Source organism: Rhinopithecus roxellana, chromosome 17 (assembly GCF_007565055.1).
Source record: "Rhinopithecus roxellana isolate Shanxi Qingling chromosome 17, ASM756505v1, whole genome shotgun sequence".
NCBI classification, from domain to species: Eukaryota; Metazoa; Chordata; class Mammalia; order Primates; family Cercopithecidae; genus Rhinopithecus; species Rhinopithecus roxellana.
The window spans coordinates 78,824,855-78,845,477 of record NC_044565.1 but is presented as its reverse complement, the minus strand read 5'-3'; the positions used below and the strand labels follow the sequence as shown (position 1 = coordinate 78,845,477).

At 40.5% G+C, this 20,623-nt stretch overlaps 1 protein-coding gene across 2 annotated transcripts in view; it reads right to left on the bottom strand.

The window, feature by feature from the left end:
* Positions 1-20,623, bottom strand: part of VIT (vitrin) — a 127,774-nt gene that overhangs the window by 63,931 nt on the left and 43,220 nt on the right. For both annotated transcript variants that reach the window (XM_010373198.2, XM_010373206.2), the window contains exon 4: positions 15,406-15,562. In XM_010373198.2, coding sequence (XP_010371500.1) covers positions 15,406-15,562 — 157 coding nt within the window. The remainder of the gene's footprint in view (positions 1-15,405; positions 15,563-20,623) is intronic.

Below are 20,623 nucleotides of genomic sequence, written 5' to 3'. Positions count from 1 at the left end.
TCTAATTATTAAATAAATTTTTAAAAATGACCCAGTGCAGGCCAGGTGCGGCAGCTCACGCCTGTAATCTCAGCACTTTGGGAGGTTGAGGCAGTTGGATCACAAGGTCAAGAGATCAAGACCATCCTGGCCAACGTGGTGAAACCCTGTCTCTACTAAAAATACCACCTCATCATTTGTATCACTCAGATGTAGGCACTTCATAGATATTCTCTGGAAAAGCAAATCCAGTTCCATTTCCTTGCATTCCTCAGGTGCCCTGCATGGTGCTGAGCATGGCCTTGATGTTCACCTCCTCCCTGATTCTGGTGCCAGGGGACTGGGATAACTGAGGGTCAGTTCCTTGGCTCAGCGAGAAGGGATAGTTTGCCACTAGGCCAGGTGTCGAATGGCTGCTGTTCTGAGGGTGGGCACTGGTCAGAGATCAGCGTGAAGAGTGTCCCGCATGGAGCTGGTCTTTTCATTGTACCTTCTCAGAGAAATCTCTCCTCTCCCCTGCACTTGGCTCCACTTTAAACGTAAGAGTTAGTTTAGGACAATCCTGAGCCAAAATATGATGCCTCAAATGTGTTCATTATCCCTTTGGTTTGAAGGAATTAAGGGAATTTCTTGTACTAAGACTTCTGAGCATGATATAGAATATACATTAAACCCTTTAATGCAAATTAATCTGAGTTTCTAAACCGAAGTATACTGTCTCCAGTCTCCCACTTCTGACTGTTGGGACGCTGGCAGGACAGTGGCTATAGGTCCCCAATGTACTTTCTGCTCATGTTGTCTGTATCTTAAATCCTGCCTTCTGAAAACAGATTTGCACTGTTTGTGAAAAACAAAACGGATAGCTTCCAAAATTCCTGTTTCCCCTTAAGACTTGTATTTATCCTCCCTATGAATAGTGGTAACTCTTTCCAAATAGATTTTCCACTTTATCAGTCACTGGTCCGGGAAGTCACAGTGGCACTCAGTTGCTCAAGCAGCAAATCTTGTTTTTTGCAAAACAAGCAAATCAAGCTCTTCTCTTCTGCCCCTCTCCCCTCATTTATATTTTTCCCACCATGTTCCTACACTCTAACCCAAATGCTGGAATTATAGAGCCTTGGTCCTGTCAATGCCCTTCTTTTTTTCTCCACAGGGCACATCCTTCCACCATAAAGCGTTTCCCAACTTTCACTACTGTAAAGTCTACACCCTGCTTGAGTCCTCACTTTGTACACTAAGCAGTGCTGGGACTCCCCAGTTCTTATGTAGATATATCGCCCGGGCTCCAGGCTGGAAGTAAGGGGGCATGAGTTTTAATCCTCAATGTGGATCTAACTAGGAATTTATTTGTTTATTTTGAGACAGGGTCTCACTCTGTCACCCAGGCTGGAGTACAGTGGCACGATCTCAGCTCACTGCAACCTCTGCCTTCTGGGTTCAAGCGATTCTTGTGCCTCAGCCTCCTGAGTAGCTGGGATTATAGGTGCCCACCACCACACCCGGCTGATTTTCATATTTTTAGTAGAGATAGGGTTTCACCATGTTGGCCAGGTTGGTCTTGAACTCCTGACCTCAGGTGATCTGCCCACCTTGGCCTCCCAGAGTGTTGGGATTACAGGCATAAGGCACCACACCTGGCTAAATTTTTTTGTATATAGTAGAGATGGGGTTTTGCCATGTTGGCCAGGCTGGTCTTGAACTCCTGACCTCGGGTGATCAGCCCGCCTTGGCCTCCCAAAGTGCTAGGATTACAGGCATTTTCAATGGGAATGGGACTACAAAAGCTCTATTAAGGATAGAGCGACTGTGCCCGGCCCTAACTAGGAATTTAATTAGCTTTTGGATGCCTCAGTTTCTTATATTATAAATGAGGATACTAACAACAGTCTCATAATGGTGAGATGCTGTTAGAAGGAGAGAATCACAGTGCAAAAGATTGCATATTATTTTATTTTATTTTATTTATTTATTTTTTTGAGACAGAGTCTCGTTCTGTCACCCAGGCTGGAGTGCAATAGCATGATCTTGGCTCACCACAACCTCTGCCTCCCAGGTTCAAGCGATTCTCCTGCCTCAGCCTCCCAAGTAGCTGGGATTACATGCGTGCACCACCATGCCCAGCTAATTTTTGTATTTTTAGTAGAGATGGGGTTTGACCATGTTGGCCAGGCTGGTCCTGAATTCTTGACCTCATGATCTGCCCATCTCGGCCTCCCAAAGTGCTGGGATTATAGGCGTGAGCCACCACACCCATTAATTTAAATTAAATTAATGTTATTTAATTTAAATAACATTAAAATACATGTTATTTTAATGTCATCTTTGGTGAGGTCAAATTTACTCTTGTGGCTCTATGCTGCCTCGGAAATATGGAAGTGCAAGAGAGACCCAGCAAGCGCCAGAGGAAGCAAGAACAAATCACCTAGGATCAAAATTGAAAATACACAGGCAACCTTAAGACAGGCTCACCCTTTGCAGCAGATGTCACTTTCTACACAGACACTGGAGTGTGTACAAAGACACAGACTGGAGAGGGCTGATGGTGCTGTGAGCTGGAAGTATGTGTGGGAAGCATGCATGGGTGTGCAAACACTTGTGTGTGTAGATTTGTATAACTTTTCCCTTTTAGTATGAAATTGATTTCAGGGTGAAAGCAAAATATTTTTATTTCATAGTCTGAAGTTATGAAATAGCGATTTTTCATATTCAGTGATTTTTATTCCATAGTCTGGAGTTATGGAACAGCTTTTGGTGCCATTTTTCTTTAATGTTTTACTACTTATCCTTAATAGAGCTTTTGTAGTCCCATTCCCATTGAAAAACCAGTTTGCTCCTCCCCTCTCTGCAGTAATGGGGAAAAGATTAGTGTAGCCAGTGAAATCTACTAGTGACTTCTTAAACTTTATTTTGTGCATAGTTTTTGTCTTACTGCTCCTTCAAATTTCGGAGTCTACTAACTGGAAACCTTGAAATAGAATGAATTTTATATATTTTCACTCCGTCGCAGAGGTACAACTGAACAATCAACCCACTTATGTGCAAATAAGAAAAGGAAAAAGATACCAGAAGTCTGAATAATTCAGAAACTTTATCCAGCATCCAGTAGGCAAGTGCTGACTCCCGAGTCACATCTCAAAGCTGTCCTGGGCAACAGTTAGGAGTACAGGTGCTGCAGTCAGCTGGACTTGGGTTTGAGTCCCCACTATGATACTTTTTAATAGCATGGCTTTAGAAAAGTGATTCAACCTACCTTCTTCTTTAAGATGTGCGTATGAGTAGTAGAAACTGCATAGAGGAATTATTGTCAGGATTAAATAATAAAAAGAAGGTAAAGTGCTTGACACATACATGCTAGTCTTAATTCCAAAGATGTTAAGTAAGCATGCATTTATCTACGTTTTGACTATAAACTTAAGCAACAGTGGTATGAGGATTCTGTTATGGTATCTTCATTTAGGTATTGACTTAGTCCAAAGCATGCCATGACTCCTGTCTTCTGTGCTAGATCCCAGACCAACAGCTGACCAAGTGGTAATACCTGTCACCCTTCTCCACTTTCTCCATCCTCATTTTTCTCCAATCCATCATCACAGCTGTGATATTTCTTCCTCCAAACTTTTGGGCCTTCCTTGGTAACATCTCCATAATTTCCTTGCTCAGCACATACAGGTGGAAAAAATGAGTTTATATCATCAAGAACTTCAGATTCCTTGTCATGAATATGAAAGAGTAAAATTCTCTTCCTATCCCCATCAAAGCATAAAGAGAAGTCAGTTGTCCTTTTTTATGGAGTGCTATGATGAAAGATGCAGGACCATGCATGACTTCCAGGTCATCCCTCCACAGTAAGGTCGACGGAGAAAACACAGGATGCTCAGTTAAGTTTGTACATTTTTCAGGGAGGGGGACAAGATGACTGACTACACAGCTGGGAAGTGCTTCTCTCACAGAAAAACCAAATATCAAGTAAACCATCACACTTTGAACAGATGTTTTGAGAGAAAACACTGAAAGTCAACAGAGAGGCAATGCGGACGCAGAGGTGAAAAAAGGAGGAAGCCAGCAACCTTGCATGAAGTTGCTGAGTGCCAGGACTAGCTCTTAGTCCTAAACAGGACCTGAGGAAGATGTGAGTGAAGAAGCTGTGGGGCTAGGAAGCGCAGCAAGATTCAGAAGAAAGTTGAAATCCAACCCAAGGAAGCCAATAAAACGATCCAAGACTTGAAAGACTATGTAGCCGTTTTAAGAAAGAACCAAACTGAACTTCTGAGATTGAAAAATTTACTCCAGCAATTTCATGATACATTGGGAAGCATTAACAACAGAATAGACCAAGCTGAGGAAAGAATCTCCAAGCGTGAAGACCAGTTCTTTGAATCAATGCAGTCAGACAAAAATCAAGATAAAAGAATTGAAGAAATGAAGCAAACCTCTGAGAAATAAGGAATTTTGTCAAGTGACCAACCAAATGAGGCTATGACTCCTTGGCCTTCCTGAGAGAGAAGGAGAGACAGTAAGCAACTTAGAAAAGATATGTGAGGATATATATTTCACGAAAATTCCCCCAATCTCACTGGAGAGGTCAACATGCAAATTCGAGAAATTCAGCAAATCTCTGTGAGTGAGATACTATATAAGATGACCATTCTCAAGATAGATAGTCATCTGATTCTCCAAGGGTCAAAGTGAAAGAAAAAAGTCTTTTATTTTTATTTTTATTATACTTTAAGTTCTAGGGTACATGTGCACAATGTGCAAGTTTGTTACATACGTATACATGTGCCATATTGGTGTGCTGCACCCACTAACTCGTCATTTACATTAGGTATATCTCTTAATACTTTCCCTTCCCCCTCCCCCAACCCCACGACAGGCCCCGGTGTGTGATGTTCCCCTTCCTGTGTCCAAGTGTTCTCATTGTTCAATTCCCATCTGTGAGTGAGAACATGCAGTGTTTGGTTTTTTGTCCTTGAGATAGTTTGCTGAAAAATGATGGTTTCCAGCTTCATCCATGTCCTTACAAAGGACACGAACTCATCCTTTTTTATGGCTGCATAGTATCCCCTGGTGTATATATGCCACATTTGCTTAATCCAGTCTATCGTTGATGGACATTTGGGTTGGTTCCAAGTCTTTGCTACTGTGAATAGTGCTGCAATAAACATACATGTACATGTGTCTTTATAGCAGCATGATTTATAATCCTTTGGGTATATACCCAGTAATGGGATGGCTGGGTCAAATGGTATTTCTACTTCTAGATCCTTGAGGAATTGCCACACTGTCTTCCACAATAGTTGAACTAGTTTACAGTCCCACCAACAGTGTAAAAGTGTTCCTATTTCTCCACATCCTCTCTAGCACTTGTTTCCTGACTTTTTAATGATCGTCATTCTAACTGGTGTGAGATGGTATCTCATTGTGGTTTTGATTTGCATTTCTCTGATGGCCAGTGATGAGCATTTTTTTCCTGTGTCTGTTGGCTGCATAAATATGTTCTTTTGAGAAGAGTCTGTTCATATCCTTCGCCCACTTTTGATGGGGTTGTTTTTTTTCTTGTAAATTTGTTTGAGTTCTTTGTAGATTCTGGATATTAGCTCTTTGTCAGATGAGTATATTGCAAGAATTTTCTCTCATTCTGTAGGTTGCCTGTTCACTCCAATGGTAGTTTCTTTTGCTGTGCAGAAGCTCTTTAGTTTAATTAGATCCCATTTGTCAATTTTGGCTTTTGTTGCCATTGCTTTTGGTGTTTTAGACATGAAGTTCTTGCCCATGCCTATGTCCTGAATGGTATTGCCTAGGTTTTCTTCTAGGGTTTTTATGGCTTTAGGTCTAATATTTAAGTCTTTAATCCATCTTGAATTCATTTTTGTGTAAGGTGTAAGAAAGGGATCCAGTTTCAGCTTTCTATATATGGCTAGCCAGTTTTCCCAGTACCATTTATTAAATAGGAATCCTTTCCCCATTTCTTGTTTTTGTCAAAGATCAGATGGTTGTAGATGTGCGGTATTATTTCTGAGGGCTCTGTTCTGTTCCATTGGTCTATATCTCTGTTTTGGTACCAGTACCATGCTGTTTTGGTTACTGTAGCCTTGTAGTATAGTTTGAAGTCAGGTCACGTGATGCCTCCAGCTTTGTTCTTTTGACTTAGGATTGACTTGGCAATGTGGGCTCTTTTTGGGTTCCATATGAACTTTAAAGTATTTTTTTCCAATTCTGTGAAGAAAGTCATTGGTAGCTTGATGGGGATGGCATTGAATCTATAAATTACCTTGGGCAGTATGGCCATTTTTCACGATATTGATTCTTCCTATCCATGAGCATGGAATGTTCTTCCATTTGTTTGTGTCCTCTTTTATTTCATTGAGCAGTGGTTTGTAGTTCTCCTTGAAGAGGTCCTTCACATCCCTTGTAAGTTGGATTCCTAGGTATTTTATTCTCTTTGAAGCAGTTGTGAATGGGAGTTCACTCATGATTTGATTCTCTGTTTGTCTGTTATTGGTGTATAAGAATGCTTGTGATTTTTGCACATTGATTTTGTATCCTGAGACTTTGCTGAAGTTGCTTATTAGCTTAAGGAGATTTGGGGCTGAGACGACAGGATTTTCTAAATATACAATCTTGTCATCTGCAAACAGGGACAATTTGACTTCCTCTTTTCCTAATTGAATACCCTTTATTTCTTTCTCCTGCCTGATTGCCCTGACCAGAACTTCCAACACTATGTTGAATAGGAGTGGTGAGAGAGGGAATCCCTGTCTTCTGCCAGTTTTCAAATGGAATGCTTCCAGTTTTAGCCCATTCAGTATGATATTGGCTGTGGGTTTGTCATAAATAGCTCTTATCATTTTGAGATATGTCCCATCAATACCTAATTTATTGAGAGTTTTGATCATGAATGGCTGTTGAATTTTGTCAAAGGCCTTTTCTGCATCTATTGAGATAATCATGTGGTTTTTGTCTTTGGTTCTGTTTATAAGCTGGATTATGTTTGTTGATTTGTGTATGTTGAACCAGCCTTGCATCCCAGGGATCAAGCCCACTTGATCATGGTGGATTAGCTTTTTGATATGCTGCTGGATTCGGTTTGCCAGTATTTTATTAAGGATTTTTGCATTGATGTTCATCAGGGATATTGGTCTAAAATTCTTTTGTGTGTGTGTGTGTCTCTGCCAGGCTTTGATATCAGGATGATGCTGGCCTCATAAAATGAGTTAGGGAGGATTCCCTCTTTTTCTATTGAGTGGAATAGTTTCAGAGGAATGGTACCAGCTCCTCCTTGTACCTCTGGTAGAATTCGCCTGTGAATCCATCTGGTCCTGGACTTTTTTTGGTTGGTATGCTATTAATTATTGCCTCAATTTCAGAGCCTGTTACTGGTCTATTCAGGGATTCAACTTATTCCTGGTTTAGTCTTGAGAGGGTGTATGTGTCCAGGAATTTATCCATTTGTTCTAGGTTTTCTAGTTTATTTGCGTAGAGGTGTTTATAGTATTCTGTGATGGTAGTTTGTATTTCTGTGGGATTGGTGGTGATATCTCCTTTATCATTTTTTATTGAGTCTATTTGATTCTTCTCTCTTTTCTTCTTTATTAGTCTTGCTAGCAGTCTATCAATTTTGTTGATCTTTTCAAAAAACCAGCTCCTGGATTCATTGATGTTTTGAAGGGTTTTTTGTGTCTCTATCTCCTTCAGTTCTGCTCTGATCTTAGTTATTTCTTGCCTTCTGCTAGTTTTTGAAAGTGTTTGCTCTTGCTTCTCTAGCTCTTTTAATTGTGATGTCAGGGTGTCAATTTTAGATCTTTCCTGCTTTCTCTTGTGGGCATTTAGTGCTATCAATTTCCCTCTACCACTGCTTTAAATGTGTCCCAGAGATTTGGTATGTTGTGTCTTTGTTCTTATTGGTTTCAAAGAATGTCTTTATTTCTGCCTTCATTTTGTTATGTACCCAGCAGTCATTCAGGAGCAGGTTGTTCAGTTTCCATGTAGTTGAGTGGTTTGGGGTGAGTTTCTTAATCCTGAGTTCTAGTTTGATTGCACTGTGGTCTGAGAGATGGTTTGTTATAATTTCTGTTCTTTTACATTTGCTGAGGAGTGCTTTACTCTCAACTATGTGGTCAATTTTGGAATAAGTGCGATGTGGTGCTGAGAAGAATGTATATTCTGTTGATTTGGGGTGGAGAGTTCTGTAAATGTCTATTAGGTCCGCTTGGTGCAGAACTGAGTTAAATACCTGGATATCCTTGTTAACTTTCCGTCTCGTTGATCTCTCTAATGTTGACAGTGGGGTGTTAATGTCTCCCATTATTATTGTGTGGGAGTCTAAGTCTCTTTGTAGGTCTCTAAGGACTTGCTTTATGAATCTGGGTGCTCCTGTATTGGGTGCATATCTATTTAGGCTAGTTAGCTCTTCTTGTTGAATTGATCCCTTTACCATTATGTAATGGCCTTCTTTGTCTCTTTTGACCTTGATGGTTTAAAGTCTGTTTTATCAGAAACTAGGATTGCAACTCCTGCTTTTTTTTTTTGGTGTCCACTTGCTTGGTAGATCTTCCTCCATCCCTTTATTTTGAGCCTATGTGTGTTTCTGCACGTGAGATGTGTCTCCTGAATACAGCACACTGATGAGTCCTGACTCTTTATCCAATATGCCAGCCTGTGTCTCTTAATTGGAGCATTTAGCCCATTTACATTTAAGGTTAATATTGTTATGTGTGAATTTGATCCTGACATTATGATGTTAGCTGGTTATTTTGCTCGTTAGTTGATGCAGTTTCTTCCTAGCATTGATGATCTTTACAATTGGGCATGTTTTTGCAATAGCTGGTACCCGTTGTTCCTTTCCATGTTCAGTGCTTCCTTTAGGAGCTTTTGTATGGCAGGCCTGGTGGTGACAAAATCTCTCAGCATTTTCTTGTCTGTAAATGATTTTATTTCTCCTTCACTTATGACACTTAGTTTGGCAGGATATGAAATTCTGGGTTGAAAATTCTTTGGCCCCCATTCTCTTCTGGCTTGTAGAGTTTCTATCAAGAGATCCATTGTTAGTCTGATGGGCTTCCCTTATGGGTAATCCGACCTTTCTCTCTGGCTCCCCTTAACATTTTTTCCTTCATTTCAACTTTGGTGAATCTGATAATTATGTGTCTTGGAGTTGTTTTTCTCGAGGAATATCTTTGTGGAGTTCTCTGTATTTCATGAATTTGAATGTGGTCTGCCTTGCTAGGTTGGGGAAGTTCTCCTGGATAATATCCTGCAGAGTGTTTTCCAACTTGGTTCCATTCTCCCCGTCACTTTCAGGTACACCAATCAGACATAGATTTGGTCTTTTCACATGGTCCCATATTTCTTGGAGGCTTTGTTCGTTTCTTTTTACTCTTTTTTCTCTAAACTTCTCTTCTGGCTTCATTTCATTCATTTGATCTTCAATCACTGATAACCTTTCTTCCAGTTGATCGAATCAGCTACTGAAGTTTGTGCTTTTGTCACATAGTTCTTGTGCCATGGTTTTCAGCTCCATCAGGTCATTTAAGGACTTCTCTACACTGGTTATTCTAGTTAGCCATTAGTCTAATCTTTTTTCAAAGTGTTTAGCTTCTTTGCGACGGGTTTGAACTTCCTCCTTTAGCTCGGAGAAGTTTGATCATCTGAAGCCTTCTTCTTTCAATTCATCAAAGTTATTCTCCATCCAGCTTTGTTCCGTTGCTGGTGAGGAGCTGTGTTCCTTTGGAGAGGGAGAGGCGCTCTGATTTTTAGAATTTTCAGCTCTTCTGCTCTGTTTTTTCTCCATCTTTGTGGTTTTATCTACCTTTGGTCTTTGATGATGGTGATGTACAGATGGGGTTTTGGTGTGGATGTCCTTTCTGTTTGTTAGATTTCCTCCTAACCGTCAGGACTCTCAGCTGCAGGTCTGTTGGAGTTTGCTGGAGGTCCACTCCAGACCCTGTTTGCCTGGGTATCAGCAGTGGAGGCTGCAGAACAGCGAATATTGCTGAATGGCAAATGTTGCTGCCTGATCATTCCTCTGGAAGCCTCATCTCAGAGGGGTACCTGGCCATGTGAGGTGTCAGTCTGCCCCTACTGGGGGGTGCCTCCCAGTTAGGCTACTTGGGGGTCAGGGACCCATTTGAGGAGGCAGTCTGTCTGTTCTCAGATCTAAAACTCCGTGCTGGGAGAACCACTACTCTCTTCAAAGCTGTCAGACAGGGACATTTAAGTCTGCAGAGGTTTCTGCTGCCTTTCATTAGGCTATCCCCTGCCCCCAGAGGTGGAGTCTACAGAGTTAGGCAGGCCTCCTTGAGCTGCGTTGGGCTCCACCCAGTTCGAGCTTCCTGGCTGCTTTGTTTACCTACTCAAGCCTCAGCAATGGCGGGTGCCCCTCCCCCAGCCTCGCTGCCACCTTGCAGTTCGATCTCAGATTGTTGTGCTAGCAAGGAGCAAGGCTCCGTGGGGATGGGACCCTCTGAACCAGGCGTGGGATATAATCTCCTGGTGTGCCATTTGCTAAGACCATTGGAAAAATGCAGTATTAGAGTGGGAGTGACCCCATTCTCCAGCTGCCCTCTGTCACAGTTTCTCTTGGCTAGGAAAGGGAATTTCCTGACCCTTATGCTTCCCGGGTGAGGCAATGCCTCACCCTGCTTTGGCTCACTCTTGGTGGGCTGCACTCACTGTCCACCCACTGTCCAACAAGCCCCAGTGAGATGAATCTTGTACCTCAGTTGGAAATGCAGAAATCACCCATCTTCTGCATTGCTCATGCTGGGAGCTGTAGACTGGAGCTGTTCCTATTTGGCCATCTTGGAACCAAAAAAAGGTAATCAAAGGGTCAGATCACCTACAAAGGAGCACCATCAGGCTAACAGTGGACTTCTCAGCACAAGGTTTACAAGCCAGAAGAGATTGGGAGCCTATTCTCAGCATCCTTAAAGAAAAGAAATTCCAACAAAAAATTTCATATTCTGCCAAACTAAGCTTCATAAGCAAAGGAGAAATAAAATACTTTTCAGATAAGCAAATACTAAGGGAATTCATTGCCACTAGACGAGCCTTGCAAGAGGTCCTTAAGGGAGTTCTAAACATGGAAATGAAAGAATGATACCTGCTACCACAAAAACACACATAAGTTCATAGCCCAGAGACCCTATAAAGCAACTACACAATCAAGTCTACAAAACAACCAGCTGACAACATTATGACCAGTCAAAACCTCATATATCAATATTAACCTTGAATGTAAATGGTCTAAATGCCCCACTTAAAAGGCACAGTGTGGCAAGTTGGATTAAGAAACAAGATCCCACCATCTGCTATCTTCAAGAGACCATCTCACACATAATAATACCCAGAGGCTCAAAGTAAAAGGATGAAGAAAGATCTACACTATTCTTATATCAAATGCTAAACCAACAACAGTAAACAGACAAAGAAGGGTATTACATAATGATAGAGAAGTTCAATTCAACAAGAAAACTATCCTAAATATATACACACCCAATATTGGAGCACCCAGATTCATAAAACAAGTACTTCTAGACCCATGGAAAGACTTAGACAGCCACACAATAATAGTAGGGGACTTCAGCATCCCACTGACAGAGTTAGATCATTGAGGCAGAAAACTGACAAAGAAATTCTGGACTTAAACTCAACACTTGATCAATTGGCTCTAATAGACATCTACAGAATACTGCACCCAACTACAGATATACATTCTTCTCATCTGCATGTGCAATATACTCTATGATTGACCACGTTTAGCTATAAAGCAAGTCTCAATAAATTTAAAAAATTTGAAATTGTACCAATCATACTCTTGGAACACAGTGCAATAAAAACAAAATCAATACCAAAAAGATCTCTCAAAGCCACACAATTACCTGGAAATTAAACAACCTACTCCTGAATGACTTTTGGGCAAACAATGAAATTAAAGCAGAAATAAAAATATTACTGAAATTAATGAAAATATGCACATACATACCGAAACCTCTGGGATGCAGTGAAAACATTGTTGAGTGGAAAATTTATAGTACAAAAGGCCTACATCAAGAAGTTCTAAATACCTTATATTAACAATCTAATATCACATCTTAGAGGAAATAGAAAAATAAGAACACACTAACCCAGGAGAAAAGAAATAACTAAAATTAGAGCAGAACTAGGAAGAAATTAAAACCCTGAACAGCCCACTAACAAGTTCTGAAATTGAATTAATAATAAAAAACCTAGTATCCAGAAAAAGCCCTGGACCAGATAGATTCACAGCCAAATGCTACCAGAAGTACAAAGAGCTGGTACCAATGCTACTGAAACTATTCCAAAATATCAAGGAGTAAGAAATCCTCCCTAATTCATTTTAAGAAGCCAACATCACCCTGACACCACAACCCAGTTGAGACATGTGAAAAAAATAAAACTGCAGACCAATATCTCTGAAGAACATAGATGCAAAAAATCCTCAACAGAATACTAGCAAACCAAATCCAGCAGCACATCAAAAAGCTAATTCACTGCAATCAAGTAGACTTTATTCCTGGGATGCAAGGTTAGTTCAACATATGCAAATCAATAAAAATGATTTACCATATAAGCAGAATTAAAAACAAAAACCATATGATCATCTCAATAGACACAGGAAAAGCTTTTGATGAGATCCAATGTCCTTTCATGATAAAAACTCCCAACTGGCTGGGCATTATAGGAATGTAACCTCAAAATAATAAGAGCCATCTATGACAAATCCACATCCAACATCATATTGAATGGGCAAAAGCTGGAAGCACTCCCTTGGAGAACTGGAACAAGACAAGGATGCTCACCCTCACTACTCCTATTTCAGATAGTACTAGAAGTCCTAGCCAAAGCAACCAGGCAAGAGAAATAAATAAAAGGCATTTAAATAGGAAAACAAGAAGTCAAACTATCTCTCTTCACTGACGATATGACTCTATACCTAGAAAACCCTAAAGACTCCATCAAAAGGCTCCTTAAGCTGATAAACGATTTCAGTAAAGTTTCAGGATACAAAACCAATGTACAAAAATCAGTAGCATTTCTGTATACAATAATATTCAAGCTGAGAGCCAAATCAGAACACAATCCCATTTACAGTAGCCACAAGAAGAAGAAAATGCTTAGGAATACATATAACTAAAGAAGGTGAACGATCTCTACAAGGAGAACTATGAAATGTTCCTGGAAGAAGTCGGAGATGACATGAACAAATGGAAAAATATCCCATGCTCATAGAGTGGAAGAATCAATATTGCTAAAATGACTATACTGCCCAAAGCAATGTACAGATTCAACACTATTTTTATCAAACTACCAATGTACTTTTTGACAGAATTAGAAAAAACTATTCTAAAATTCATATTGAACCCAAAAATAGCCTGAAGAGCCAAAACAATTCTAAGCAAAAAGAAAAAAGCTGGAGGTATCCCATTATCAGACTTAATACTACAAGGCTACAGCAACTAAAACAGTGTGGTATCAGTACAAAAACCAGACACATAGACAATGGAAAAGAATAGATAACTCAGGAATAAAGCCATACACCTGCAACTATCTGATTGTCCTCAAACTTGACACAAATAAGCAATAGGGAAAGGTTTCCCTAGTCAATAAATGGTGTTGGGGATAACTGGCTGTCCATATGCAAAAGAATGAGACTGGACCCCTCCCTATCACCATATACAAAAATTAACTCAAGATGGATTAAAGACTTACATGTAATACTTCAAACTATAAAAATCCTAGAAGAAAACCTAGGAAATACCGTTCTCGACATTGGTCTTGGCAAAGAATTTGTGTCTAAGTCCTCAAAAGCAATTGCAACAAAAACAAAAATTGATGAGCAGGATCTAATTTAACTAAAGAGCTCTGCACAGCAAAAGAACTTATCAGTGGGGTAAACAGAAAACCTATAGAAAGAGAGAAAATATTTGCAAACTATGCATCCAACAAAGGTCTAATATCCAGAATCTATAAGGGACTTAAGCAATCGAACAAGCTAAAAACAACCACATTAAAAAGTGGGCAAAGGACACGAACAGACACTTCTCAAAAGAAAACATACAAGCAGCCAACAAACATATTAAAAAATACTCATCATCACTAATCATCAGAGAAATGTAAATCAAAACTACAATGAGATACCATCTTACACCAGTCAGAATGGCTTTTGTTAAAAAGCCAAGAAATAATAGATATATTGGTGGGCTGCAGAGAAAAGGGAATGCTTATACATTGTTGGTGGGAATGTAAATTAGTTCAGCCAATGTGGAGAGCAGTTTGGAGATTTCTCAAAGAACTAATGAACAACCATTTGACCCAGCAATCCCATTGCTGACTATATATACCCATTGCTAGGTGTATACCAAAAGGAAAATAAATCTTTCTACCAAAAAGACACATGCACCAGTATGTTCGTTGCAGCACTATTCACGATAGCAAAGACATGGAACCAACTGAGGTGCCTATCAGTGGTGGATTGGATAAAGAAAATGTGGTACATATACACCATGGAATACTATGCAGCCATGAAAAAGAACAAAATTATGTCCTTTGCAGCAACATGAATGCAGCTGGAGGCCATTATCCTAAGTGAACTAATGCAGAGACAGAACACCAAATATTGCATGTTCTCACTTATAAGTGGGAGCTAAGCATGGGGTACTCATGGATGAAGAGATGGAAACAACAGACACTGGGGAATACAAGAAGGGGGAGGGAGGGAGGCAAAGCCTGAAAAGCCACCTATTTGGTACTATGCTTACTTCCTGGGTGATGGGTTCAGTTGTACTCTGAATCCCAGCATAATATAATATGCCTTTGTAACAAACCTACACACATACACCTGGAATCTAAAATAAAAGTTTAGAAAAAGAGCAATGTCTCAGTGACCTGTGGGATAATTTGAAGTAGTGTGACATAAAGTTTCAGAAGGAGAGGCTAGGGCAAGGGCAAACAAGAATATTTGGAGACAATTGCTTAAAATCCCCAAATTTGATGAAATATATAAGCTCTATGACTCTCAATCAGGATAACAAAGAAAACTCCACAAGAGCACACTACAACCACATTTTCCAGAACAAATGATAAAGAGAAAATCTTAAAAGTAACCAAAGGAAAATGACACATTATGTATAGAGGAACAAAGATAAAATAATGAATACAGACTTGTCATCTGAAACTATGCAAGGAGACAATGAAGCATAATACAGTGCTAAATGAAAGAAGAAAAAATAACTGTTGGCTAGATTTCTATATCCAGTAAAAATACTTTTTAAATGAAGATTAAATGAAGATTTTGAGCTAAAAAATTTGTATATTTTTGCTTGCTAAATATGGCAACCTTGCATGAGGGCTCCCTGCCAACACCCTGATTCCTAGTTAGTTATTAAGTAGCTCAGAGCCACTCACCTGTGGATGGCAGCACCGCACACACTGGAGTAGGATGCATACACGTCAGTGCCATAAACATGGAATTTGGGGTCTTGGCATCCTGCTGGACATTTCACAATGAACTCAGGATTGATGATCTTTCCGGCTTTGACATCGCAGTTGATCTGAGGCACAGCTGGGAATACAAAATGAGGTCAAAATTACACCTTGTGCTATTAGTTTATCTATGGGGTGACTCTGTTAGGTCTTAACTATTGACTTACTTAATCTCTAAAAGCCAGAGCCTGGGCTGACTCTACATCCCCTCCCTGTAATGAAAGCAAAGATGTAATTAGGACATTTCCCAGACCAAAAGAACCACAATGACCATTCATTGCCTTTAACCTGCTGAGAACAAAAGCAAAAGGCTGATTCCTGTGCTTATTGAAATAATCAATTAACAAAGCAGAGATCTCTGAGGAAAGACTACCCACCTCCAGTGGCCAGAAATGTTATCTTGAGTCAAGGCAGGAGAGTACTGGTTTTTCAGATGCTCTGTAGCTAACCCAGAAAAAACTCATCCAATCTTACAGAAGGAAGGAAAAGTATTCCAGGAAGGGCATACAGCGGGAGCATCAGAGTTAGGAATGACCTGGATAAAGTTGGCTTTGTGGGTGGGAGCTCCATTATGGGGCCTGGTGGGAGGATGGTAGATTGGTAGGAATGGACCAAATTAAGAAGGCTTGCATGCTCATGTTCTGTGTAGGATGTGGGAGGCAATGAAAGACTTTTGGACAGGGAAGATAACGTCAAAAACATGATATTTTGTCTTGGTCCTAGAGGTTCCTCTAGGCTTAGATCTGAAGTCATAATGGGAGAGATCTTTTCTTATCTGCCTGGTGGAAAGCTGAGAACTCCCCAGCTGAGCATCCAGGGGCAGCTCATTCATTGTTTCCTCCCACTGTTTTGGCTTTGCTATTGCTACTGTCAGCCTCGCGCTATCCAGTAGGCAAGTCTCCTGAAGCTGAAAGGTTGTCTGGGGATGAGGTGGAGTAGATGCTCTATTGACTGTATCCAAGAAGGCGTAGGACTGCATATTCCCTGCAAAGATTTTTCCTCAATAACTCCTGAAGGAAAAGGTCCCCTAGAGGACACTTTGCTGGTGCCTTTTGATCTGGGAATGTATTCAGTTCTGGCCCCCATTCTTCAGAAGGGACTTTAAGACTTGAGCACAGTACAAAGAGGCAGCATGCTTGGGAATGGTCTGGAAACTACCAAATGAAAGGGATGGTTTGTAGAAATGGGTCATTTGGGCATGAGGAAGCAAGAATTGGAGGCAACTGATAGTTATCTTCACAAGTAGGATTGTTGTGTGCTGTGATGCCAGAGGGTGAGCTAGAACTTAAAGAACAGAGTTTCTATGGAGGCAAATTTTGCCAAGAAGAACTTTCTAGGAACTGAAATTGTCCATGAAGGAATGAGCTGCCTCAGGAGCAGTGAGTGGGGTGTTGGTAGAAGTATGCAAGTGGAGACTGAACAGTTATAGAGAGGATTTCTACATTGGGTGAGAAGTAGAATAAAACCCCTCCCAACCCTAAGAGTCTGTAATCCATAGACTCTTGGATCCAGGAGCTCTGCCAGGCCACCCACCCTCTAACTGGGTTCCTGAGATGGTCTCAGAGTTGCTAATGGCTTCCAGCTGTATCCAAAAAGCATATTCTTTTTTAACCCTTGTGTACCTGAATGAGGAGAACCGTATTTCATCCAGGCTGGAGAGAGAACTGAAGTTTTCTGCTCTTTTCTTAAATACCCATCCCAGCCAATCTTTGCTACTCAGGGCTGGGCCAACAGGGAACTTCTCCTGGGAACCAAGGGGTTGAGTTTGATCACAGGCTTAAGCAATTTGTGGTTTACATTAAGAAGTAGAGCACTGTGCTTAAAACAGTTTTGTGGTTTCATTCTCCCCATCAAAGGTTGCCTCCTCACCGACTATTTTCTTCTTACCTTTCATTCTTTTAAACTCTGATACTCAAGGCTGCATTTACTATTTTGAGTCTCAGAGTATTTTTTAAAGGCAAATTTTGGAATGAAGACGCCATTGTGGTCTGTTTTCAAATTAGCGAATTGTTTGATTCCTGGATGTAACTGTGTGTTCAACTCTCCTCTTTTCCCCAGATCACTTCCTCACTCCCAAATGTATCTCCTCCCTTAGAGGTAAAGAAAACGAAAGATTTCTTCTTTGTTCTTAGTTCTTTGAAATAGGAGGTGACAAGCTGTGTGCATTGAGATTAAATTTTGATGTGACTCTGGCACTCTCAGATTTTGAATCTCCTGTCAGACCAACTAAATATTTTGGGGTTGCGTAAACAAGTCTCTATCTGGAAGCTTATTTCATGAGTATTAGACAATGATCAAACCTGTTGAAAGACTTCAGGGTGCACATATTACATGCAGTAGGATTTTCCAAGAAATGATTGGTTTAAAAGACAAGGGAAAATGTCACATTTTACTTCCCACTAATCAATTTTCCCTCCTTTCTTTAAGGGGGCATTTGTTGGCCGGGCGCGGTGGCTCAAGCCTGTAATCCCAGCACTTTGGGAGGCCGAGATGGGCGGATCATGAGGTCAGGAGATCGAGACCATCCTGGCTAACACGTTGAAACCCTGTCTCTACTAAAAAAAAAAATACAAAAAACTAGCTAGGCAATGTAGCGGGCGCCTGTAGTCCCAGCTACTCGGGAGGCTGAGGCAGGAGAATGGCGTAAACCCGGGAGGCGGAGCTTGCGATGAGCTGAGATCCGGCCACTGCACTCCAGCCTGGGCGACAGAGCCAGACTCCGTCTCAAAAAAAAAAAAAAAAAAAAAAAAAAGGGGTGGGGGGGGACATTTGTTTTTTGTTTGCTTGTTTAGTTTGTCTTTTTTTCCCCCCCTTAGAAAGCTCAGGGAAGTACCTTAAATAAGATGTGCTTTATCTGCACCTAACCAGATTAGCAAAATTGGTGAATTCACTCACTAATTTGTCCCACAGGGGGAAAAAATGAAATCAGGCACATGCGTTCATGCACTTTGAAAAAACAAGGAGCAATGGCAAAGTGTGGCTAAAGGTAAAAAATTTGTTAAATTTGTACAGAAAATTAAGCTGGAGAGAGTGAACTAGTTAAATTTTGCAGAGTGATTGCCAAAATTATTAAAAAGTGTAATGTCTATATTCAGCCAGGAAAAAGCAGGCATTTGTATCTTTCTGGCAGCTCTTCTTTAAGTATATGGAAACTATGGTTTGTTTCCTTACAATATTTTCCCAGTTATTTGTGAGGTAGTCTGTTTTCTTGTAACAGTCAAAGAATCTTCTGCCTCTCCACTTAAGGCCCGAATGAAACGAATCTTGGCCTTTCCTCTGAACGTCTTTGAACCATTCAGCGCTTGCCGCTTAGGTTTCCTTTCTTCCTCTTTCTTTGGTTGTTAAGGTTTATTAATATCTCCCTTCCCCCTTCTCTGAGTTTGATCCTAGAAGTGCAGAAAATCAGATTTCCTTAAGAAGACAAGTTTAGGCCGGGGGCGGTGGCTCAAGTCTGTAATCCCAGCACTTTGGGAGGCCGAGACAGGCGGATCACGAGGCCAGGAGATCGAGACCATCCTGGCTAACATGGTGAAACCCCGTCTCTACTAAAAAATACAAAAAAAAAAAAAAAAAAAAACTAGCCGGGCGAGGTGGCAGGCGCCTGTAGTCCCAGCTACTCGGGAGGCTGAGGCAGGAGAATGGCGTGAACCCGGGAGGCGGAGCTTGCAGTGAGCTGAGATCTGGCCACTGTACTCCACCCTGGGCGACAGAGCGAGACTCCGTCTCAAAAAAAAAAAAAAAAAAAAAAAAAAAAAAAAAAAAAAAAGACAAGTTTAAATTAAGGCAACTCAAGAAGTATCATTCTTAGGTTCAAAGGGAGCAGGAAGACATTTGGCAAATGCCAGAACAGTCAGAGGGGAATGCTGTGTCCCCACAGCTAACCTCAGGTGAAAAATTATTTGTAATTTCTAAAAAGAACTTATTCTAGAACATTTGAAGAAAGCAAGACAGAAGCCTCTTCTATTCCTTCCTGACTGGACAGTTGCTGGCGTCCATGAGGGAAAGTCTACACCAAAGTCACAGAGAGCTGTGGGGAGCCCAGACCTGTTCAGTGGAACCTTTGCACAGAAACCTATTGCTCGGCCACCTGCTCTGCTTCTCCCTTTGTGCCCCACCCGCTCTCTCATATGATTACTTAAGATAATCTTGCCTTCTCATAGATACTCTCACTTTCTTATCAGAAATCACATTAGAGTATCTCAGTATCTGCCAAGGGTTCCTTCCCTAAGGCCCTTGGAACTAGCCACAGGGAAAAGAGAACCACTTGCAAACCAGATCGAATTGTAGGATTACCTTTAGGTCACAGAGGTTTATGCGTCTGCTGTAGTGATCTCACAAGAGTTCCTGGGCGAAAGGTCTTATCTCAGAACAAAAAACTGGTACTATCCGAGTTACTTTTAGTACAAAATTAGAATCTGAGAGGAATAACTGCAAATATTTCTGCTGTTGGTTGGGTCTCCTGCCTAGGCTAATAACTGATTATTAGATGATGTCACATACAATAAGCCAACTATGTAGTAGGCCAAATCAAACTGTAGATGCCTTATTTTGCCACTCATCTTTTCAGTGATCTCAGGCAAGCCACATTGCTTCTGGAAAACAAGTTTCCTTATCAACAAGCAATCATTGTAAGCTTGCCTCATGCCTGTTAATAAGGAAAAATTATTATTTTTATTTTTTAATGAAGAAGAAGAATTATAACATAAAAAAGCACTTATGCATGAAAACTTTTAATATTAAACTTAATTTTATTGGACTGTGATATTCAACTAGAGTGAAATCCTGTTTTTAAGAGAATTATGCAAAAAGTCCTTAGTTTAATGAAATAAAAATATCATTAATCTGAAGATGAATGCATTGTTCTCCTTGATCCTGACATCTAGGTCATTTTAATTCTTCTTTTGTAGCACCTTCTTTCGCAAAGCATTCTTATCTATTTTTCTTAAACAGTCGTTGATCACATTGAATCTTTGCTCAAAAACCACACTAGGTTTTTGCTGCCATTAGGAAAAATTCCAAAATCCTTAACGCCTTTCCACAGTTTCTTCCACGGAACGTCTGGGCTTGCCAATACTTGCAATAGTCTCTACTTTCTGAATGCATATTGTCTTGTACACTTAGCTTGAATCATTTCTCACAT